At 39.1% G+C, this 25982-nt stretch overlaps 1 protein-coding gene across 5 annotated transcripts in view; it reads left to right on the top strand.

Annotated features, from left to right (window-relative positions):
- TERT (telomerase reverse transcriptase) overlaps positions 1 to 25982 on the top strand; it is a 422846-nt gene that overhangs the window by 350889 nt on the left and 45975 nt on the right. For 3 of the 5 annotated variants that reach the window (XM_089437131.1, XM_089437132.1, XM_089437133.1), the window contains 2 exons: positions 14337 to 15106; positions 15503 to 15775. In XM_089437131.1, coding sequence (XP_089293257.1) covers positions 14337 to 15106; positions 15503 to 15775 — 1043 coding nt within the window. Of the gene's footprint in view, positions 1 to 14336; positions 15107 to 15502; positions 15776 to 25982 lie in introns of those variants that run through there. The other 2 variants (XM_089437134.1, XM_089437135.1) reach the window with 2 other exon arrangements.

The raw sequence follows: 25982 nt of genomic DNA on the forward strand, positions 1-25982 counted from the left end.
AAAATCTATGTGTATTTTTATGTGTGTTGCTGGTTTGTTTATGTCCATATTTATTTTCAACATGTGTTGACAGTCCCATGTTTTTTAATCTGAAAATTTCATTTCCAAAATTCTATATGTTGAATGTATGTTTATGGGAAACAACATTTAACTAAATGGGAGTGATAAGTTGAAATTAAAATCGGGTTGGGATTGCAGGAAACTTTTTAGTTATCCAATTTCAACAGTATACCTGTCAACATTTCCTTTTAAACTCGAGGCATCCTTTTCACTAAGAATATCTTGCAAGAAAACTTAAGATCAAGTGTCTTGCCTGCTGTCTATCAAAATCAGAGTAGTTTGCATGAGACAGAGTCTATTAAAGCTAAGAGCCAATCAAAGTTTCTAAACGCATTGCCGAAGAACAGTACCATAGGAGTTTCAGGGATTCTAACTCTTGCCTGGGCTTGAATCCTCCTAGCTCTGATACCATGTTAAATTTTGGTTAAGATGTTCTTTGCATAGGACAATTACTTCAATAATTCATAAGAGCCCAAGATTAATTCCATTTCACATAAACTATTATCTCAGTAATTGAAGAAAGAACATAAATAACATATGCAAAAGACAAGCCAAGACAAGAGAACACCGAGATTGGCTCAAGCCAGGGAAAAACTCCAAGATGGGGAAAACTCTTTGATCAAATCTTCTTATTATTATCTTCAAATGTTCAGCAGAGAAAGAGAGAGAGTACAATTAATGACCAAGAAGCAGCCCACACAAATCTTCCATTCTACCTTAGCAGTCAAATCTTGCCTTAATCAGAGATCAACAGAAGACAAAGTGGCTGCAAGGACATCTTCAAAAGGAGCTCAATTCTGGCTGGATAGAGTGGCCCAAAACAGTTCTATACTTGGTAGACAAACCTGGTTAATGTGATGATGCGATGGAGGCAGATCTGGAACCTGGTTAGGGCTCGATTATAGCTCACTTCTGTTCATTCAATTTCCTTCAACAATACAACGACTAGCCTCATTCTCCATGTTTCCAACCCTCACTGCCTGTAGCTTGATGTTTACGAAAGATAGAATTGATGTCCCGTAATAGACTTGTAGTGCATCTGCATTTTCCGCAATACTTGCGGTTTATCAAAAAAGAAGAATATTGTTGATTTGGGGTAGCAATGGATGTGCTCTAGCCACGAAATTTGGTGGAGAGTTGGGGCACATGAAATCTCCAATACCAGAAAAGGGTTTGGGCAGATTGTAAACAGATGAGAAGATATTAAAATAATTAATATTTTTAATGGAGTCCCTGAGTCTAAACTTAGGGAAAATAAAATATTAATGTGTATTAATATGAATCTATGTTAGAATGGTCCAAAGGACATGGATCAAGCCAGATCTAATCTTAGCCATTGATTAGTGACTTAATCTTGGCTATTGAGATGTCAACAAGAAACGTATAAGAGGAGGCTTGAGGGTCACTTGGAGAACACACCAAAGTGATCAATCATTCTATTCTGTAGAGCGGGGTTTGCTAAGAGAGATAGAATTAGTGATCAGAGAGCAGCTGATGGGCATTGAGTACAGAGAAACAGAGAAGGCAAAGAGTGTGCTGAGAAAGCAGCGTAGCAGGCAAGCAGAGTGACACAGACTAGCAAGGGCTCACGCAGGGCCACGCAGAGGCAACCAAGTGCTGTGCAGAGCATCAGAGGGGCCAGCGCAGCTGATGCAGGGCCTCCTGGTGCTGACACAGACCTAGAAAGGCTAACGTAGGGCCAGCGTGAGATAGAGAGGGGCTGACGTAGTCCAGATTGGGCAGAAGCTGGGGTTGCAGGAGCAGTTTTGTGCTGAGGAGCTGCCGAAAGGATTTTCTGGGGTTTCAGCGAGGAGATTTCTCTCAAACTGTGAGGTATAGTTGCTAAGGAAATTCTTTGTTGGGTTGGCCAATTTTGGCACCCAGATTGTACTCTGATATTGCTTAATAAGAAAATCCTCAGATAGCTGCACTGGTTTTCCCACATTGGGTTTTTCCGGGGACATTAGTCGAAAAATAATGGTGTCATGTGGTGTGTTTGTTCTTGTTTCTTTTAGTTGCTGATCTGTAATATGTTGAGCATGCTCTAGTGTTTATTTTCAGTATTGACATTGTAAATAACTTGTTAAGAAAGATAACAAGTAGGTAGGAATAAATCAGGTAAAGTGCATGGAGGGTTTCTAAAGTAAGTAAACTTAGAAACTTCAACATGGTATCAGAGCGTGATCGCAGATCACAGGAGGATTAAAAGACATCAGCCGAGCGAAGCAATAGCAGTAGAAAACAACTGCCCCGAGGTGGCAGAAGTTGTTTCTAGCAGCGTAGAAGCCAAGGAAGTGTGACGCAGAGCCAACCAGAGCCACGTATAAGAAGTCGGGAACTGTGCAGAGCCTCAGAGAGGCCAACGTTGCTGACGCAGAGGGCCAGAGTGCTGACGCAGGGCATCCCAGGGCAGACGCAGGCCCAACCAGGGTGACGCAGGGGCAACGTGAGGTAGAGAGGGGCTGACGCAATTCACAGAGAGGCAGTTGCTGGGGTCTAGAAGGCTGCATGAATATTGCAGAGTGGCGCTGGTGAGGTACTGTAGTCAGAACAATACCTAACAGAGCAGGGCGATAGGAGATGTTACGAAGGTTTTTAGTCGAGGAACCCGGATCAACAGTGTAGTTTCACAAGACGATCAGAGTAGGGGTTGTCTCGACAAGTAGTAGAAGGATTTCCAAGAGGGAAATCAAGACTCAGAGGGAGTCCAGAAGAGAACTTCCAGACAGGAAGTAGAGGAGCGTCATGGCACTACAAGGGGTAAGAGACAAGGATAGACTGGATGGAGCATCGAACTTCACAGTCTGGATGGCAAGAATCTTATCAATGCTTGATAGTAATCGTATCAAGAACTTTCCCTTGAAGACGATAGCTATCCCAGTCGACTCAAATGATAATGACAAGTACGAAGAGGCGATGGCGATGGCCAAGTGCGTTATCCTTGATAGGGTCAAGGATCATGTGGTACCACATAAAGCCGAGAAGGAAACAAAAGTTGAGGTGTGGGAGGCTCTCAAGAACTTGTACTAGCATACTTTTGTGCAGAGAAGAATGTTGCTCAAGAACTAGATGAGGTTGTATCAGATGAAGAAGGGTCAAACGATTGACCCCTTCCTCGGAGGACTGAATGAGATCCGAGATCAGTTCACTGCTATAGGAGTGACATCAGATCAGAAGCTTATGGTGAGGACAACCCTGAATGCTATCTCAGAAGGGTGGGAAGTGTTTGTCCAGAGCATCTTGGGCAAAGGGACTCTCCTACCTTGGGACGAGATGTGAGCAGCTCTTCACCAGGAAGAGATCAGACGACAGTCAAAGACAGGTAGCAGCAACAAAGGGATCAAGGTCAAGCAGGAGGAGGAGGATGTGGCCCTAGCATCTGAGGGAAAGCAGGAGAAGCAGAAGAAGAAAGATCTCTCCAAGATCAAGTGCTTCCACTGTGGGGAGATGGGTCATTATGCGACCCAGTGCCCAAGGAAAAAGAGTAATGGAGAGTTTTTTGAGACTAAGGTAGCGCTAGCACAGGCAGAGAAGGAAGTTTTGACAGACGATGACTGTGCCATGAGTGCACATGCACCACTTGAGCGGAAGTAGGGAGACATCGAGCTATAGTCAGGCAGACTACAGGTGATGAGGGCTAGGATCCTTGAGGTACCTAGCCTCTTGGATTAGACCTTGCTACGGGAGCCCCGACAAGGAGTAGCAGGACTGGCACGGTGGGTAGAGACAGATGCGAATGGAGCGTCAGAGAGAGCTACAATGCAGGAGTCCTGAGACGACGTAGAGCTCGTAGGCTACAACAGTGCGAGAGACACAGGAATGTTGCACCAGTGTAGGAAGGCACAAAGAGGTGTGCAACAATGCGAGATGCAGGGAGTTGTTGCAGCAGCGCAAAGGTCGGAAAGGGAGCACTTGTCAGCGGCAAAGGGAGCTTCAACATCAGAGGGTGTTTCTAGCCCAATAAGGAGGTCAGTTGGGAGATTAGTTACTTACTTCTCAGTAACTGAGTTGCAGTGCAATAGTGGGCAGCACGATGCAGCATGATGAGAGGAGGTGCAGTGCTGGGAGAAAGGACCAGCAACAGCACAAATGCAGAGGGAGCTGTCGTACAGATGCAGCAGCGGTAGTGGTAGAACCATGGGCAGCAGTATAGGGTACAACAGTGCAGAGGATGTTGGGCAGGAAGGCCTACCCTCAGCACAGGTACCGATGCCGGATGATCAGAGTAATGCTCAGTTAGGAGTATTGCTAGAGCACAGTCCTCGCTAAGAGGGAGTGTTGATTTGGGGTAGCATTTGCTGTTTTCTAGCCACAAAATTTGGTGGACGGGTGGGGGCACATGAGATCTCCAATAGCCAGAAAGGGTTTGGGCAGATTTTAAACAGATCAGGAGATATTAAAGTAAATAATATTTTTAAAGGAGTCCCTAAGTCTAAACATAGGGAAAATAAAATATTAATGTGTATTAATATGAATCTGTGTTAGAATGGTCCAAAAGACATGGATAAAGGCAGATCTAATCTTGGCCGTTGATTTGGGACTTAATCTCGGCCGTTGAGATGTCAACAGGAAAAGTATAAGAGGAGGCTTGAGGGTCACTTAGAGAACACACCACTGTGATTAGTCATTCTATTCTTTAGAGCGGGGTTTGCTAAGAGAGATAGAATCAGTGATTGGAAAGCAGCTGAGAGGCATTGAGTACAGAGAAATAGAGAAGGCAGAGAGTGTGCCAAGAGAGCAGCGTAGCAGGCAAGGAGAGTGACGTAGTGCCAGCAAGGGCTCACGCAGGGCGACATAGAGGCAACCAAGTGTTGCACATAGCACCAGAGGGGCCAATGTAGCTGACGCAGGGCCTCCTCCTGCTGACGCAAGCCTAGAAAGGCTGACACAGGGCCATCGTGAGACAGAGAGAGGCTGACGCAGTCTAGATTGGGCAGACGCTGGGGTTGCAGGAGCAGTTTTGTGCTAAGGAGCTGCCGGAAGGATTTTCCAGGGTTTCAGCCAGGCGATTTTTTGCAAATAATGAGGTATAGTTGCTAAGGAAATTCTCTGTTGGGTTGGCCAGTTTCGGCACCAAGATTGTACTGTGATATTGCTTAATAAGAAAACCCTGAGATAGCTGCACCGATTTTCCCACATTGGTTTTTTCCGGGGACATTAGTCCAAAAATAATGGTGTCATGTGGCGTGTTTATTCTTGTTTCTTTTAGTTGTTGATCTGTAATATGTTGAGCATGCACTAGTGTTTATTTTTAGTATTTACATTGTAAATAACTTGTTAAGAAGGATAACAAATAGGTAGGAATAAATCAGATAAAGTGCATGGAGGGTTTCTAAAGTAAGTAAACTTAGAAACTTCAACAAATACTACTCCAATAGATCTCCAATCTGACCGTCTAGGCCTCAGCTTGCCTTTGCTGAATATTGGACCAACCAAAACCCATAAACATACCTTGAATACTCCTTCGCTATCACGCTCATGTCCTCCCTGTATGGTTGCCTCTCATAAGACTCTTGACCTTGTGACAGAAGAGAACCCACAACTAAACAGTCGTTCAACCTCCTTCAAGACCTCGACTGCCTCAGACACATGTTTTGGGCAAGTTGATGTGTCTAAAGAAAATGGAGGACACCTATATATGTAACAATGTGTCCTTGTGGAGGTGAAGTTGACCTTAACATTTTGGAGGCAAATTTGAATTTCAAATTTTCATATTTCCCGCCTTAATAAGGTCATAACTTGTAGAATTTCTTTTAAGTAAATAAATATTTTTCCTTATCCAAATTTGGTGATATTAGGGTCAATTTGGACCTCTTGAAAAGAGGAATTCAATGCCACAATAATCTTCCTCAAAGGAGCAGACCAAAGTGGATTTTGGCCAAGTCTGATGTAAAAGTGGTTTGGGAATAATTTGAGCTAATTGTCCAAATTATTTTATTACAAATCACTTGGTTTACTCGATCATATTGAGTTAAAGATGGGTTATGTGTTTTGAGGGTCTAAGACGAATGTGTATTCCCTCTTTGAGTCTTGTAAACGAAAAATCATATGTATTAAAGGGTTGGAAAAATAATTAATCCCCTCATGTGTAAATTAATTAATTTTTCTAGCAAATTAAAATTAAATCCTAAGCTAGAAAATTATTTAATTGGATTCAAATTAAATTGTCTAGGAAAATAAATTCTCCAAATGGAAAAATTCGTGGGTCTTGAAAGAATCAGTTTTTAAAAGTCCTCCACCAAAGGAATATTGTCTTTTTCAAGAAAATTTGGACCCTTGGACCTTGGTGGTTAAGTCAAAGTCAACTTTTTGGGGAAATTAGTTCTAAATAATTAATTTTAAGCTAATTAAAATATAATTAAATAATAAATTCGAAAATTCCTCAAAAAATAATAAATCAAGGCCCAATATTAAAAGATCTTGAAATATTTATCAATAACCAATATTATTTTGAAAAGGATAAAAAATACTAACTGTTAATTTTCTATTTGGAGGATTTATTTATGAATTAGTCATTTGAGTCTCTAGTCATCTTGATCTCTGACTAGAATTGTTGTTGAAGCATTGTGTAAACTATTGTCCTGCTGGGAACTATTTTTTCTATCATAATAAAAGACTTCAGGGTGCAATTCAAGGTGTTTTTGCTTATTGATTTGTGGTTTGTGCTGACTACTGGCATCTCTATGTTATGCTGAATATTGGTAAGATCTGTTTTTCATTAGATGGCGATAAAATCATACTATTGGTAGTTTTGGGCTAATCTTAGTTGGTTTGATTGCCCATGTGATCTAACAAGTTTTTTTTTGAGATAAATACATAGTGTTTGCAGGTACTTCAGTCCTTGGCCTCCAAGTTCACAAACTTGGGCAAGAATCATTGTTGTTTGGATCTCTAGTTCTTTTTATAGGGATTTAATCTTTGCTTGGGCTATAGTGAATCATTAATTTTTCTAAAGCATTTTAGTCATTCTTTCAAGTAAAAAATATTGAAAAAACTATTTTCTTAAAATCCACTTAAAAGCTCATGTATATTTTGTAAATTATAAATTGTAATTGTAATTTAATTTTTCTAGCTTGGGTTGGGGTTTTAGATCTGTTTTGTATATATTTGGAGTTTGGGTGTTTTTATTTTCATTTTTTGCAGGTTAGATCAAGAGATCAAGTGAGAGAAGAGCTAGATCTAGGCTCTTGAGGGTAAGATGTAGTCTCTAGACAATTTGACAGCCATTTACTGAAGATTTGACGGCAAAATTCAGATCTGGAAATTTTCGAGACATGGGTTTTCAATTTTTGGCCTCCTCTTGCCATTTTAACCCTTGATCTATCATTTCAGCGCTTTTATCCCCACAAATTGGCTTTCCTTAGCCTTGTTCTTCTACTTAAGTTTTAAGGCTAAATACTTGGCTGTTTTGTAGGATTGTAGTCTCAAAATTCATATCTAGCAAGCGGCAAGATAATCCCAAAATTTCAACGATTTTCAATGGTGGGATCTTCAAAGCCTTGGGCCTAGGTTTGACCTCCAAACCCTCATTTTGCTTCAATTTTATTTTTTTTAACCACATGGTGGATCGGTAACTGTCAGGCCTAATCAATGGGAGACCCAGGATCAAACCTCATAACTGCCACTATAACACCAAGAGCATAACCAACCACCTGCAAGTCGGGTATACTAAGTTCCTATGATTTTAGCAAGAGCAGACTCACGGGAAAGGGGAATCCGCCCCTCTAGCCGCTACCACAGCAGGTCAATGTATTCAATGAGATTTGAACTTTGGTCTCCCCGGGCTTCGCCCATGTGACTTACCGTCAAACCACACATAACTATACATTTTGCTTCAGTTTTATTACAATAGTTAAATCACAAATAATTAGGCCCTAAAATCAAATTCTATATGGTCAAAATTGTTTAGAATTGCAAAATCTTCGTTTTCACAATTTTTTGCCATTTGGGCATCTCTAATTTGACCTAGATCTGACATTTTAGCTTGCTCGAAATTTCTACATAATTGTAAAAAATCAGATCTGAACATTTATGAATCATATCCTAATTAAAGTATAAAAAATCTGAATTGTCATTTTTTTTGCAAACTTACTATTTTTTGACATTTTGGGGATTATCTATAATATTTTCAGTTCGTTGATCTGTCATTAATATACTGCTGTCATAAACTTATCAGTTCTGAAAATTGTTGAATTGAACTCTCCTCAAGCCCTCAAATTGGAAATTTTCAAGTTTTAGTGTATTTTGCCATTTTTTGAAATATTGGTTATCTATTTTTGGCAATTTTATCTTGCTGATCTGTTACTGTTTCACCACTGAAATAAGTATATCAGATCTGAAATTTTCTTAGTGAAGCCCTAAAAAAATCCTAAAAATTGATTTTTCTCAAGTTTGTCAATTTTTACTATTTTTAGGCATTTTCGGGCATTGTTGCTGAGATCACTATTTGTTGATATATGGATTAACATACTGCTGCAAATTATACTTCAGATCTGAAATTTTGCTGAGAGATAACATCTTGAGAAGGCTAACATACATAATTTTCTAAGTTGACATATTTTTGTGATCTTGGGCAAACATCCGCATTGTTAGTTTAGCATTTTCTCACTGCTGTTATATCATTGATCAAGTCTGAATTTTTTGAATATTTATTATTGAGATACATCTGAAATTGGCTAATCTGATTAATCTCATAGCTTGGCATCACATCTTGTGTTCATTGGTGAATTGGTTACTTGAAATTTACACGTGTACCTCTTGACGCTTATCTTGTTTAAGATTGCATCATAACTTTGTTAAGTACTCTTAAGATAAATATCACATAAGTACTTAAGTAATCTAACCAATTTTAATCTAAGATAGCAGCCACTTATAATCTTTTGCATAAGCATCTCACATAGGTTAGTCAATCATTCGAGCAGCGTGTGTCCATTCGGTCATTTGGTTCTAATTCATAAGAAGCAAGAATTTGTGACTCCATAAAAGCACTAGTCTCATAATAGCAAATCTAATTTAATCACAATCTTGCTTGTTTTCAACCAAGTGGCTAGGCTACTCATCCGTGTCTCCCATGTAAGTTGATTCTCAGCTTGCTTTCCTTCACTTCATTCTATAGGGACTAACCCCCATAGCATGTTGTTGGGAGATAACTAGAACAAAGTGGACAGGGATCAGAGTGAGAGCCCCCATTCTGAGCGTTGTCGTGGTGCCTATACAATCTGAGCGACAACAAGACTCACCTATGATCTCGACAATAAATTTCACCCTAGCTTTGGGGTTTAAGCTGGAGGAAAAAAACTCTTCTGATTAGCCGTGTCTAAAAACACAGGTAATCAGCGAGGTTAAAAAACCTCATAGGATGAAATTCATCATCAAAATTATAGGTTTACCTAGGTTGTTGCATATATTCTTGGTCTTACTAGGATCATTTATATTACATAACTTGCAGAACGGATTTACAATGACATGTAGACTGCTGATAGATGACCCGATCTTGTTAAAAAGGTTTGGCACTTCCGCTTCCTTGGAACTTTGGCAAAATGTATGCAGCGTGTCCAAAAAATAATGTTGTCAATATTTTGTGTACTGACATTTCTTAGTTTGCAACACTTTTTTATTTCCGCAACATTTATTTTATTTTCTGAAGAAATTGTAGTGCGATTAATTCAATATTAATTTGAAAATTAATAAAATGAATAATCAGTTAGGAGAATTAATTCCAGTTGTTGCATTTCACAAAATTTTCACATGGTATCATAGCAATTTGATCAGACAAGAAGCTCAGAAGCAGAAGAAAGAAGTCTTCCGGGTTCAGAGGAATTCTGGTAGTTTGATTTTTAGATTTGCGTAGAAGCTCACCAAACAGTTCGAACTACTGGGTAGAGGGTTCAACTTTTCCTACTGCAGGTGGCAGGTAAAATTCGTAGAGCTTTGTAACAATTCCAATAGGTAGTAATGAAGCAGATTAATATTTTTGCTGAAGAGTTTGTCTGGGTACAAAGGGATTTTACATCAATTTGAGCAAGACCAATGCCTGGTGGAAGAGGAATAACACACAAATTTGTCTTTAGCCATGGACATATTTGTCTTTGTGCCCAATTATGCTGAGATCATGAGGGGGATCACTGATATGTTAAAGAAAGACAAATAAGTTAAATGGAGAACGTAAGCAAGGGAATCATTTTCTAGGATCAAAAAGGCCTTAGGGGATGCACTAGTTTTGACTACTATCAAAAGCCCATTTTCATCTTTTCCTTTTCTTCTCCTAACACTGTTGCAGCTGTCTTGTTGCAAAAGAACAAAGAAGAGAAGGAGCAACCAATTTCCTTTTTCAGTCAGCTATTAAGAGTTGCAAAATTGAAGTATAATATTCGACAGAAGCATGCCTATGCTTTGGTTAACGCTGTGAAGGCTTTCAAGACCTTTATTTTACAGTCTAGAGTAATTGCTTATGTTCCCACAACAACTATAAATGATATTCTTACATAGGGAGACAGTGAGGGAAAGAGAGGCAAGTGGATAGCCAAAATCCAAGAATATGATATGGACATCAAGCCCACAAAATTGATAAAGGGTCAGGGATTGGCTAAGGTTTTGTTACAGGCCAATTGTTAGGCGTTAGGAATAAATCTATTAGCTAAAAATTCAGAATCGGAAAGACCAGACAAACAGGAGGATACAAGGGGAGGAGCACAATAAATTGCAATGACGTATTTGATTTCCGGCTGGTATAAACTCATTGTCCATTATTTTCTATTTTTGGAATGCCCACTTGAGTTAAATAGAGTGAAGTATAGAGCTTTGAGGCTCCAAGCACAAAAAATTGTTATCTCCAATGGTCAACTATATTGGAGGGATCTTGTGGGAGTTCTACTACTTTGCTTGGTAGAAGAAGTCCCCAAAATAATAGGTAAATTCCATGGTTGTGTTTGTGGAGGACACTACAACTGGAATGTAACAACTCACAAAATTCTGCAGGCTGGTTTCTATTGGCCTAAATTGTTTGGTGATGTACATAATCAAGTGAAGACTTGTAAGGAATGCCAAATATTTGTTGAAAAACATAAAATGGCACCCCTCCCTCTAATCCCAGTTTTTGTGGAGAAACCATTTAGGCAATGGGGCGTAGATGTCATTGGGGAAATCCACCCACCATCCAGTGGACAACACTTGTGAATCGTTGCAGCAACAGAGTATTTCATCAAATGGGTGGAAGTTGTCCCTCCTAGGAATGCAACTAACACAATGGTTATTAAGTTTATGGAGGAAAACATTCTAGCCAGATTTGGTTGTCCTAGGAAGATAGTTACTAATAATGTTCAAGTGTTCAATGTTGATTTGGGGTAGCATCGGATGTGCTCTAGCCACGAAATTTGGTGGAGAGGTTGGGGCACATGAGATCTCCAATATCCAGAAAGGGTTTGGGCAAATTCTAAATAGATTAGAAGATATTAAAATAATTAATATTTTTAATGGAGTCCCTAAATCTAAACTTAGGGAAAATAAAATATTAATGTGTATTAATATGAACCTATGTTAGAGTGGTCCAAAAGACATGGATCAAGCCAAATCTAATCTTAGCCATTGATTAGGGACTTAATCTCGACCATTGAATCGTCAACAGGAAAAGTATAAGAGGAGGCTTGAGGGTCACTTGGAGAGCACACCAGAGTGATCAGTCATTCTATTCTCTAGAGCGGGGTTTGCTAAGAGAGATAGAATCAGTGATAGGGAGAGCAGCTGAGGGGCATTGAGTACAGAGAAACAGAGAAGGTAGAGATTGTGCCGAGAGAATAGCGCAGCAACCAAGGAGAGATGTAGAACAAGCAAGGGCTCACGCAGGGCCACACAGAGGTAGCCAAGTGCTTCACAGACCACCAGAGAGGCCAGCGTGTCTGAGGCAGAGGCCCAGAAAGCTAACGCATGGCCTCCTGGGGCTGACGCAAGCCAAGAAAGGCTGACACAAGGCCAACGTGAGACAGAGAGGGGTTGTTGCAGTCCAGATTGGGCAGATGCTGGGGTTGCAGAGCAATTTTGTGCTGAAGAGCTGCCGGAAGGATTTTCTGGGGTTTCAGCCAGGAGATTTCTCTCAAACTGTGAGGTATAGCTGCTAAGGAAATTCTCTGTTGGGTAGGCCAGTTTAGATCGATGTAAATATAATGTAGTGAATTGTTTTCTGGGCAAATTCCAAGTCCAGCATTTGTTACAGGCTGGCGTACACTTAGAACCTTGATTCTTGAACAGGTGTTATAATGGTTGTTGTTTTGATGGCATAGTTATACTGCTAAATGTTCTTATCAACACTTTTTTCTTTATCGGCATGTACTATGGATGGATACTATTTATATATATCAGTTTTATTCGGATGTATTTTATTTTTTGAACAGTTATGAATGGTTGCTCACAGGACTTAACAGTCATTTTTTCCAGACAGGTTTTTTGGACCAAGCCACTATATGGCTGATTTTTGAGGTGCAGTTCATGCACATTATAACTTATAAGTTATATCCTGACATTTTCAAGAGATCAATTGTCTTCACCATGTAAGTTTGTAAGTTTGTAACTAAATCATGATGTGGAAGACAAATAGCACAAGCCATAAGTTAAAAGTTGAAGCCCCCTACATTCGACATGATGAGTCAGCACAGTAACATCATCGCTTAAGATCTCTGAAATCTCGGGCAAGCACGCTGCATAGTGACACATAATCTCGGGTTTCTCTGTGATTTTTTGTGGGAAAAAGGACTTCGGATACCTCTGCTATCTTTGGTGATGATCACAGTGAAATATAAGCTTAACAGTCTCGTGACAAAGGTCTCTTCTCAATTTCAGTGACTACTGCCTTGGAAGTTAGAGTCTCGGTATGCATACAAAGAACCTCAGTCATACAGTATACTCTATCTCGGCTTATATTAATATATATACACAATCACAGTCTTGAATCTTGATCTCACAATCTTGGTGTATCTACAGACTACAATGGAGAGGATCATACAGTCTCGGCATATGAATGACTTCCACGAGAAGACCTTTTACACCTCAAATTATAGCCTACAAGTTATAGTTACGACTCCTACCTGAATGTTGAGGCCTTGTGAATCGTGATACGCGTTGGCAGCTGAGAGTCAAGACGCGTCGGGTAGACTAGTCACTGAAATGAAAGTTATGAAACCGGAGCAGGCTGCAGCTGTAGAGTGTAGAGTCGTTTGCTGTGAGTTTGGAGTCTGGATTGCGCGATGAAATGGACCCTTCGTCGTTCGCACAACCAAACAATGAAACCGGCGAGCAATAAAACCCGCGGGCTAAAACGCGCGACAAAAACGAACTGAAGCGAATTTCATCGAACTTCAAACAATTTTGTTCGGAAAAAATTCGAATTCGCCTTGAAATTCGAGTTCGCCATAAAATTCGGCAAACTCAAACAAATATATTCGTTTCTGCTTAAAATTCGCTGAATTTTGAATTTAATCATTGAAATTCGCCGAATCTGGTGACTAAGGTTCTCAGTGCCCTGCCAGCAAGGCACTATCCCCAGTAGGAGCCAATGTTGTTCCCCTCTTTGTTTTTCCTTAATATGTTTGTATTGCAGAGGATTTTTGGTTCATAAGCTCAAAGAATGTTTGGGAATTGAGAGGATAGATTAAAAAATAAAGAAAGAAGAAAAAGGAGAACAAATGGTGGGATGTGGGCTTCCACCCCTGCTTTTTGAATCTAATGGTTAAACAGTGGTAATGTATCAGACAGATCACCATCCATCCCAGAGCAGCCTCACCCCAGTGAGGCTGCCTTAGCCAATCTGCATAGGACAAGTGTTTCCTCTCGAAACCTTTTCTGCTTTTTGGAGATCACGTGTTCCTTAGCCTCTCTAACACCTTAGAGACTAGAACGCCTGTCTGATGCTACTCCAAATCCATAAATTAACGAGAATTGTGTTTTCTGTAAGTTGAGTGTCGAAGGAACTTTGGCGTCTTTTGTTTCTGGTAGATTATTTATTTTATGTCATACATATAAATTCAAGAGTATTTGCTGAAATGAAAACTAGAGGAACTGCATCAAATTATAGCTACAAGGCAAAGTCAGAAGCAACTAATAGCTTTGAAAAAGCAAAGAGCTTTTGTTAGTTATTACAGGTAGTTGTTAAAAAGGATCACATATGTTATGATGCATTTAACATTATAGGTTGTTATATTTTTCTTTTGGTGCATGCTTTTTAGATGAATGCAATTATTATAAATAAAAAATCCTATACCTTACATGTGGTAAACCCAATATTTCAGGCATTCTGTACAAGGATAAAGCGAGAGGAATTATTGGCCCTTATAACTGAACATGTCAAGAGAAACATCTTACAAATAGGTCCTCACTTTTATATACAGAAAGTCGGTATAACACAGGGCAGTGTTCTTTCCCCTTTGCTTTGTTCATTCTACTTTGGACATCTTGACAGAAATAGGATTTTACCATTACTTGGGCATAATCAAAAGAAACACATAATTGATTTCCCAGAGAAAACAGTTATGAATCGTAGACTCATTGGAGATGTTTCAAGTAGCAAGGTACTGAGCCAAGCTTCCTGGAGAGGAGGAGTTGGTGCATGTTTCTTTGAGGAAAAGGATAAAATTTCTGGTATTTCAACAAGGGTTTCACAAAGCATGGGAATTGCAAAAGAGACTTTGGATTTATGTTTGACTGGTTGTTCTAGAGATACACGTGAGTACTGCTCTTGTAATAACCTAAATGAGAGTGAGATTAGACATTGTGAGTCTGTGTCACCAAAGTCCATATTACTAAGGTTGATTGATGACTCACTCTTCATATCTACATCAAAGATGGAGGCATTTTCTTTTATTGCAGCTATGCACAAAGGTTTTGAAGATTACAATTGTTATACAAATGAGCAGAAGACCTCTCTTAATTTTGACATGGAGCTTGAAGGGAGGAATTTGGCAAAAAACATTTATGAGACTGAGGATGGTTCTTGCTTTATGCAGTGGAGCGGTTTACTGATCAACTGCCATACACTGGAGATCCAGGCAGATTATACCAGGTTATTTTTTTGACTCTTATGCTGTAGCATTCTCATAGGTGCAATATGCCTTTTACAATTTACACCTAGCTTATCTTTTCACCTTTCTTTCCTTGGCATGTCTCACATTGTATTTTTCACGTATCTTCCAGTTTGAGGTTATTTTTGAATGGAGGACATCCTGCCTAATATTTTTAGCTTCTCTTTTGTTGCTACTCTACATTTTGTGTTTTCTTTGTCCTGGGGGTTTTAACATCTTGACAATTTATCTTTCTATGTTGTATCAGCATTTACTCATGATTCCATATTAATTATACTTCGACATGTCAAAAGTTTTAGGGTGTTAAAAATATCCTATATATGTATTAGAATGATCACCTCATGACTCACATGGTTTCTTTAATATATCTGTTACAGGTACTGTGGCACTCATATCAGTTCAACAGTCACTGTTTCGAGGCAGAAAAACCCAGGCTATCATTTGATGGTGAAACTGTGTCAGTTCATGCGGCCGAAGTGTCATCCCATATTCTATGATTCCAATATTAACTCACCAACAACTGTACGGTTGAATGCCTACCAAGCATTTTTGCTTTGTGCAATGAAATTCCATGTGTATATGTGCTCAATGCCTTCTGTTGGTGCTTGTAGTCCAAGATATGTTTTTCAGGCAATTATGAATACAACAAGGTTGGTAAAATTTTATCTCGATACATGATTTTTTTTAGAGTCTTTATTTGAAAACTTATGTGCAGACCTTTATTATGTTGTTGGTTACGAAGTTTGATAAGCAACACAAAACACCAATAATTGCGTGATATTTTGGTAAGTAATGTTCTAGGTGGTTTTGTGTCTTGAACTCATAGAGGCGAACGAGACTTCAAACATATTTTTTGGCAATATAATAATAGGACTGGTAGAAAAGAGTGTTAACATAATAAATTCGTACGTATTACCAATTTCCTATTGTTTGTTATATTCTGGGTTATTTCAATAACATTTATTCTGTTTCTTGTACATCACAACTTAACACACACTATACTATTAGAATAATTATTTTAGCAGGAGAAATTTAGGTCTAGTAATCTAGATTCCATGATATAGATCGATCATCTGTTGTACCCTTGGAAATATCCTTGAGCTTAGGTACAGGGTTGGCAGCACAGATCCCTAGCTAGCCACCTCGATTACATAGTGACGAACCTTGTGAGATTGACTGTTTTATGCCTTGAAAGAGGATAGTTCTAACTTCTGTCTGGCCTTGTGAAGATTCTACTCAGTAAGGCAACATTGATCAAGTCGATACCTTCTTCCGTTATTCACTCTTCTTCTGTATCCAAATCTTCATGTGATCTTCTTGTCCATTTATCTGAGTATGAAGCAGCTGTTTAATAGCTTCATAAGTTAACAGAGTCTTGTATAGTGACTGCCCATATCCCATCTCTGGTTCCTTGTGGCAGACTTGCCTTGATCTGTATCAGATCTATGCAGTACAATCTTTGATTGATGAAACCAAGTTCATCTAATTTATAAAGCTGTTTTTCTGTTGAGATTTCTGTATTAGTTCTCCTTGCTTATGATCTCAGCGTTTTAGGGCTTTTCATTAGCAAGACTTAATCCTGTAATACCTAGTTAATTTTCTTTATTGCTGGTATCTTCAAAAAATATGAATTCTATGTTCTAAGTTTTCTAAAGAACACTTACCTGAAGGTACCAAGTGCTAGTTTTAAAGCAAGAAGAGGAGCACTGGTGACAGGAATGCTTTTCTTAAGTGGTCGTTCAACCTCCCTCAGGAAATTTTTCAAGGGACAACTTTGAGCAATAACATTTTTGATGTGATTTCCGGGGTATGGAGGTGAACTTTATGTGAGTAGTAGCTTGCGGCTACATGATACATTGATAAACAACTACACGTTCTGAAGATTAGATTGCTCATTTGGGGATTCCACAATGGATTGCTGATGAAAAGATTAGTAGGATAATTAAAGAAGTGAATAAATACTACACGATGCACTGTCTTTATAAACCAGTTGAGGAATCAGAGCAACAATCACTTTTTCCTTTAGTTTTTCCTAATCCGAAGATTGTGGTTCTATTCTTTCTTTTGTTCTAGGGCACCTGAGTTTCCTCATAGAGAGGATGCTTGTGGTGTTTTTCACAGTGTGACACTGGGATGCACTCCTTTCGGTGGGGGATGTGCCCCCTGTCACCCCTCCTTTTAGCAAGGTTTCCAATGGTAAATTATTTTGTTGAATGGGGTAGTTTGTGGCATGGCATAGCCTTCCTTCATGATATGATTGCATTCTGAATTTTGGGTGCTTTCACGTTTCACAAGGCAGTTCACATTGTTCAAGGTACTTTATCATGGCATTGGTCACTCCTCTTGAGGTTGTTTTAGGCTACGTATAGACACTTGGAACCTTCCTGTGCATGCCACGTGTCACAACATCAAATGCTCTCATTGGTCCATTTGGAGCTGCTTTTCATATTATTTGAGGGCCATTTTACACTTATGGCAGCAGCGGGGTGATTTGTTGATGTGGACAGCATGACTTGGATGATTTGGGTGATGTGTCACTCTTTTGATGTTGCCATCTCATTCATTGTCTTTGATGCATACTTCAAACTGCTTTATCCTTCCTCATGTGCATTTATAAAATTCAGAAAAATCTTTGTGCTTTGCTACATTCTTCCAATTCTTCCATTTGCTAATAAAGCTCAAATGGTTCTTGTTTTGACCAGTGTTTTTAAAACCGGAACCGGTGATCGGACCGGTCTAATGAACCGGTTTCTAACCGGGACTGGTTTGGTCTAAACGAACCGGTTTTAGAAAAATACATTAAATAATTATTTTTTAATGAAAAAACTATTTTTAAGATTTAAAAGCATGATTGCCAATAGAGACAAAATATGCAAAGATTGCTCATTTATATACCATGTAAAGGTGAATATATCAAAATGGCACCGAGTGCAATACATATCATCGACAAAATACATAAGCAATGAGGCTCTAAACCACTAAGAAGATATTAATATCACAAGTAAATTTCATCTAAGGAAAATGTTAGGTTTAATATGTTGCATTTTCCAACATGGTATCAAAGCTATGGTTTGTATCCTTGGTAGCTGGAAATATCACTATTTCATCTGTAGCTTGATCATTTGGAGATCAAGTATAACAAGACTAGCAAGAAGCTTATACAAAAGAAGAGAACCAAATGACAGACAAAAAGTCTGCCCCTAAATTAAAATAGGTCTGCATAGAGGTCCAAAGTCTGAGGTGTTTCAGAGACACGAGAATCATAGAGGTTCAAAGTCTGGTGTATTTCAGAGACCCAAGAATCACAAAGATCCAAAGTCCGGAGTATTACAGAAACCCAAGAATCACAGTAACTTCGTATAGAAGTCCGAAGATTGTAGGCCTAATAACATTGCAGAGGTACAAAATCTTCCTTGGTTAATAGAGGTCCGAAACTATAATGATACTAAAGAAGGTCTGAAGATTTCAGTGGATTACAAAGGTCTGAATTACAATGGTATTTCAATTTTCCCGAATTGCAGTGATATTTTAAGAACTTAGAAAATTGTAGTAAGGTTTGAGAGATGAAGTATCTAGAACATGTATCATTCCTATTGATAAAGTCATGCTAAACCACTAAACAACTGCGTTTTTTGTCATGTTTCAGTGGGCTGTCCATAAAGTTTATTGGACCGGAACGGTTTTTAAAACTATGGTTTTGACCTGCAAACTTTATTAGAAGTCTATGAAAGAACAAAAGGTGAAGTGCATGGAAAAAATAACAGAAGTAATCAAAGAAAGGAGATGTAGAGTACTTATCTTTTTGAGAAAGGTCAGCTCCCTCTTAATTTTGGTCCTTTTGTAATTTTTACCATCTATGTCTTCATGATGTCATTTCTGTCTTTTTCAAGAACTAGGGCTTCTTTTGTTTGTGGAAATGCTTAGTTAGGGTTTTGTTCCTAGGGTTTTCTAATCCAAACCACGGTTACTTGGGAGCGGGAGCGAAGCAGGTGTGGGGAGCGACATTTTCAAAAGCTCCCGATTTGGGAGCGAATTTTATATAATATATACTTTTATATATTTTGATGCATATATGTCAACGAAAACATGTAGAATGATGAATTAGTTAGAAAAGGCATAAAAACACGGATTAAACCATATAAGATCAGTCATCTAGTTGTTACAATCTTCATCAATCACAGGTCCACGAGTTACAAGTTTTCATTTATATAGCATGTAAGGGTGCACACAACCAAAATAACATTGAGTGCAATCCATCTTTGAACTGAAAATACATCAACAGACAAACTCTAGATGGTCTCTAGCATCCAAAAAAATCATGCTACAACAAATACCTACATATCATCAAAATCATTGCCTCTCTTGGGATCTTTGTCATTAATATCACCCTCTGACCATTAACATAAGATAGAAAAAATGTAACATGTCAAGTCAAGATTTTGTTTGAGTGATGGGTACATTTTAAGTAGGGTCATGATAGAGGAGTTTGACAACCAATGTCACTAACATCAAGGTACATAGAGGGATTGGTGCTAATGATTAAATACGAGTTCCATACCCTACTACATGACAAAATCCAATGGAAACATTGCAATCCCCCCAATCCTGAAAAAATGATAAGTCTGATGGATTTTGAGTGAGATCTAAAATTCTACTTTCACCATATGAAATCCAATGAGGTCAGGACCACTCTCAAAAATCCTAAGTTATTTCATGGTAATGTTAAAAATTTAAGTAAAAGGATGAAAATGAACGATAAAGGAGAATGTCACTTTTACTTTAAGAATTTAACATTATCATGAATTACATATCAATACTAGGGCCATAGGCTTGATCATTAGGTTGCCGCACTCAAAATTTATTGTTTCTTTGAAAAAAATTTGCATTTGGAACATATTTGCAAAAAAAAAAAATCTGTGAAAAAAACTAGGGAGCGAAATTTTTTTGAGTGAGCGCGCTTCAAGAACAGATTTGGGGGGGGGACGCTTCCCCGGAACCTTGATTCAATGTTGAGAAATCTAGGGCATCAATATTAGGTGATTTCTCTTCTATTAGTAACTGTTTGTGAGTGCTTTTTACTTCTTTAGATTAGGATCTTCGTTTACTTAGGTTATTATTGTTCTTATTCATCAACTAACTACCAATGCATAAACCATAAAGAGACAAGAGACGTAGAATATAGGCTATCAGGCAGGGCCAAAGCCTCTCCTACTTGAGAGGAAAACCCGAACAAATTCTTCTTCCTATAGAGATTCCAATTGACGAATACCAAGACCAAGACCCTTGACCTATTTGCCACTCCAAGACCAAGACACAAGTTTCGTCAATGAGATCCTTAGACAATGATAGTCAAGTTTCTGTTCCTTCCCCTTTTTCAGATCCTCTTCCAGGTCAACCTCCTTCTGCTTCAAGCCTTCGGCCTCCTTGAATTAGGTCTACAATCCTAATTCAAAACCCTAGCTTATGCACAAGACCTTATCTTATGCCTTCACTTTCTTCCCTTTTCAGAGGGCCTTCTTCTAGCTTGACTCAGCTCCCTTGCCTTGACCTTCTTCCAACTCAGCTACCTAATGAGGACTGCTATTCTTCACTATTCTTTCTGCAGCAAGTGTCCTAAAACAAACCCAAAACCGATCCAAATGATACCCAACGAAACTTTACTCTTCTTTCTTTCTTCATGCTGGCTAGAAGGCTTCCTTTCGCTGAGCTTCGCACCACCTTTTAATTAGAGGCCCTTGATTGAAAATCTCTGAAATTTTGTCTCTGAAAGAGCGCTGATGTTAAAATTGGAAACTAGGGCCAAACTCCATGTGAATCTACTTATTCATGGCAGCTGATATTTTTCATGGATTCCTCTCATTGAGAGGTGTAGGATTGATCTAAAGATCATCCGATTCCGATAAGTATTCATGGAGATATGAATTTATTTGTGTTATGGGACAATTCATCAAGGTCGGCCAGCAACCAAATTGCCCCCACTTGTGCTCAACGTTTTAGTATAAAAAGAGGTGGCTTGTTAGTCATTTCGACACACACACTCTTCTTGTGATCTCTTCCTCTCCACTTGTCTTTGGGTTTTGTTGGGAGGAGAGATACTAGGAGACAACGCTGCCCTAATCAAGAGATGCCCTAGATTTAAAAGTTGTCATAGGAAAGAAGGATATACACAACCCTAAAAGGAGATGACCTAGCTTCTAATGCTGCCCTAATAAACACAGTTAATGGACAAAGTCTCAACGCTATCTTAGAAGAGAGTTCAAGACCTAAAACGCTGTCATGGTGATGATGCCCTGAAGGCAGTCATGAAAGCAGAATGCCCTAGCCGCAGGTCTAAAGGGTGCAACAGAGGAGACCTGTCCACGCAACAAGAAGATGTCACCTAACCACAGTCACTAGAAGCCTCTATGCTACCCTAAAATGAAGGTTCTATGCAACGTAATGTAGGATCCTTTCACGCTGGGCAAAGGAGCCCTTATCTACCCCTAAATGCAGTCAAAAGGAATACGGTTCATGCTGCCCTAACCACATTCTTATGAATCACAAACTGGTGCCCTAGATGTTGTCTATTCACAGTCCTTGAAGGGAACTCAATCCGCAGTTAAGGAGGACCGTTAGAAGGATTGTTAGAGACAGTTAAGTAGAGACCTTAACGTTGTCTCTATATACCCTAACACTGCCCTAAAAGCAGTGATGGTAAAGACCTTAATGTTGTCCATAAGGAGATCCCTAACTCCCTGTTCTAGGTTGTAGTTAACAAGGGGTTCATCTACAGCAAAAGGAGGATGTACATATTGCGTTGTAAGGAAAGGTGACTGTGCAGTTATAACGCTGATTGGAAGACAATGCTGTCATGTTGTTGTAGATGATAAGCGTGTTAAGGGCTGTCTAGGCATATTGGTGATAAGCTTGATTTGAAAGGTTGCTACTGGTAGCTGCTTTGCTAGGCTGCATGCCATAGCAAGCAGCTAAGTCTGTCCCATGACAATATAGCAGTGTACACTACAGTGATGATGGACAATATATTAAGATGCAACATACTTGGATGGATGCAACATGAATAATGAATGCAGTGATTGCTGTGGGCAACATGGTGCAGTATGGTGCAGCACAATGAATGCATCATGGTGCAACACTATGGTACAGCATGATGATGATGGGCATGGATGTATAGCAGCAGCTCGATGCATTGCAACAACTTGTTGATCATGGGTACATCATGATGATGAGGTATTGCTCAATGATGGAGCAGCATTGTGATGAGAGAAGCTCAGGGATTGGGTGCAGCACAGTGTCAGGTGCAACATAGTGATGAGGTGCAGCATGATGATTGGGTGCAGCACAGTGTCAGGTGCAACATAATGATGAGGTGCAGCATGGTGATGGAGTCACCTTGGAGGATCAGTTGAAGCAGTATGCCTTCACCTGAGTTTAGATCAGCGACCTCTTTATGTTATCTTCATGGTGAAGATCCCTGCTCTTATTTTGATAAGTCAAAATGTCGACTTCTGATGTATATGTACTATCTCTTTCTCTGCTTAACTATTGAAGAACATAAGAAGAATTGATCAAGGGTTTCCCCACATTGGGGTTTGTCCCTGGCTGGTGCCACATCTTGTGTCCTCTTGTCTTGGCTCGTTCTTCTGTGATTTATGTTTATGTTCTATCTGCATTTACTATCATGCTAAATGTGATTGCTAATCTGGAATTGATATTGAGTTAATGTGAAAAATTGAAGTAAATTGCTCTCAGCATAGGACACACCTAAAATTAACAACCAAGTTGCCCTATTTATAGTTGTTTCCCATGCTAATTAGCTGACTTGGTAGGGGGATGAGCCAACATGTCCTTTGAAGAGATATTATTATTCCTTTTGCAGCCGAATTGAAGGGAGATACTTGTGCTTGTAATGGAGGGCTATTTATACTTATCTAATGACCTCATACAAGATGTAACATGCCCAAGAAGGGTCCTTCATACATGACATAGAATCAAATTGACTTTTATGACTAGATGACAAATCCTAAAGGCTCACAATGGGAGCCATCACTAAAAATAAAATTCCTTGCTCATGAAACTCGTGAGACACACATTACAATAATAATATTATTTTTCTTTTTCTCATCAATTACATAAAGTCACAATTACACATGTCATTATGAAGACCAAACCTAGTTACACTTTTCAACACTCCCTCTTAACTAGGGAGGTATTCATAATGGTACTTGGTCATTCTCAATATGATGTGGGCTTCTTCTCTTCCTCTTTTGTTATTGTCCTTCTTGAGCTTAGGACAATCTCTCCTATAGTGCCCATATTTTTGATACCCATAGCATTGTATTTTAGCCATGTTCTTCTTCTTTTTTTGAGGACCAAACTTTCCAAATTTTCCCTTTATTTTTTTCATTGCAGCACATGCTTGATTTTGCTCACCTGTTCCCACATCAGATTTGGCCTTTAGTCTAAATTCTTCAATCTTGCACAATGACCATAGATCTTGGAATGGAGTAGCTTCTTTCTTCCCATAAATACTAGAAGTAAAGTTACCCCACACCTTCGGTAGTGCATTTAATACAACTATAGTCATTTCTCTATCTGACATGACTTCTCCCAAATCTTGTAGTTGAGCTTGGATTTCAGATATCCTCATAAAGTATGAGGCTATTCCACCTTCCCTTAACATCTTCAGCTTGTATAGTTCTTGCCTTAATGAGATGACTTCTCCAATAGTGCTTATGGAATACAACTCTATCAGTTTGTCATAGATTTATTTTGAAGTTTCAAGTTTGGATGCATATGGGATGAGGGGATCCTTGATAGATTCTATGAGAATCCTTTGAGCCCTAATATCCCCTTTCATATACTTTGCAAGAACTTGAGCATCTTCCTTTCTTGGTTTAGTGATACCTTTGATATGTTCCATAACCTCATTTTCAATGAGATTCAAATTTTCTCTTTTCTTCCATGCAAGATAGTTTGAAGCACTAACTAATTTGTTGCTCTCCTTGCAAAAGACATTTTGACAGATTCATATACTTACTTGATAGGATGCTCCTTCTCCTTGCTGCTTCCTTGATGTTGATGATGATATAGAGAGTAGAAAACTTCTCCTTGATGAAGGTAGTTTTCTTCAAGAGTGATCCTTGATCCCACAGAGAGTGAGATCTCTTTGGATCCTTTGATGAAGATCAATGATGACTTCTTGGTGATGTCTTCAATGGTAAGGACCTTGATTCATAGATCTCTTCAACTTGGCCTTCTTTTCTTGATGATGATCCCAAGACTTCTTTGTAGACTCCTTCTTTGATCTAGGGTTATAATGCTTCCTTTGTAGATCTTGTCTTAAAGATGATCTTTGCTTTGATGCCTTCCTCAAGATTTGATCCTTGAGTATCCCTTGATAAGATGGTGGTCCTTGAATTTGTTGTGAAAATTTGCTGCAATAATTGATTTATTTCCCCTACTTATTTATGATAATTTATTTACCAATACTTCAATAAATACCAAAATAAATTTAGTTGTAGAGTTCACAAACTAGAACTGAAAATTAAACGGCAAGATAAATATCAGCGAATGAACAATTACATTGACGCACTTGCTTTTGGACAATTGTCCCCGGAAAACCCAATGTGGGAAAACTGTTGCAGTAGATCTGAGGATTCTTATTATTGGCATTAATTATCTGAATACAATCTAGGATGCTCATCTAGCAATCCTTTACAAAGAAAATACTGGTGGAAAATCTGAGTGAGTTTTACCTCACTTCACCCGACAGAATTACGGCTGATCCTGACACAAGACTAGCTAACCTCGGCTATTTCTGTGTTGGCTCTGTGTCAACCCTGCGTCACCTTCTCTGCCCTCTATGTCAGCTCCCCTGGCTATTTCGACAGTTCCAATAGTTCCCCGCAGTTCCGACAGTTCCGACAGTTCTAGCAGTTCCGACTGTTCTGACAGTTCTGGATTCTGTGTGACAAACAACTTTTCTGCTCTGCGCTGGCCCTTCTGGCTCTGCGTCAGGACTGCATGGGCCCAACTGGCCCAGCGTCAGCTCTCCCGGCTACTGTGTTGCATCTCTGCGAGCTCTCTCCGCCTCTCTGTTCTGTATTTTCTGGAAAGTCCTTCTCCCGAATTCTCTTTGCTCCTCAGTTACAAGATCTCCCCAATAGATTTTCCTCCTGAGAACTTATCACCTCAGAAAATCGATTTCCTCAATCTCTCTGTGTGTTTCCAAATGAACCCCAAGCTTCCATTTTATAGTTTTCCTGTTGCGTGTTCAACAACCGAGATTAAGTCTCTAATCAATGACTAAGATTAAAACACGACTTGATTCACCTTCTAGATCATTCTCACCCATATTTTGATTAATACTCATTAATATTTTAATTTCCCTAAGTTTACACTTAGGAACTCCATTAAAAATATTAATTATTTAATAAAATACAATTCAGGTGGAATTTTACCAAACGGGTTCTGGGTTCTTTAGAACTCATGTGCCTTAGCCTCTCCACCAATTTTCAAGGCTAAAGCACTTCTGATGCTACCAAAAACTAACACTCCCTCTTAACGAGGAAAGTGCTCTAGCAACAATGTCCATCTTCGTGTTGCCCTGTTTCTGAAGCATCTCATTTCTGTACTGTTGCTGCCACCAACATTGTGCTACTGCTGCTACTGTACTACTGCCCATGACACTGGCACCGCCACTGTTGCATATGTACTACAACTCCCTCTCAAATGCTGCATCATTCTATTGAAAGGGATTTTCCAACATACCCATCTGTTCTCGAAATTTAACAAACTTGGCTCTTCCTAGAGCCTTGGTGAGTATGTCTGCCACCTGATTTCTTGTGGGAGTGTACT

The sequence above is a fragment of the Pinus tabuliformis genome, chromosome 5_2 (assembly GCF_031772625.1).
Source record: "Pinus tabuliformis cultivar Carrire ecotype Pingquan chromosome 5_2, CPIR1, whole genome shotgun sequence".
Taxonomy (NCBI): domain Eukaryota; kingdom Viridiplantae; phylum Streptophyta; class Pinopsida; order Pinales; family Pinaceae; genus Pinus; species Pinus tabuliformis.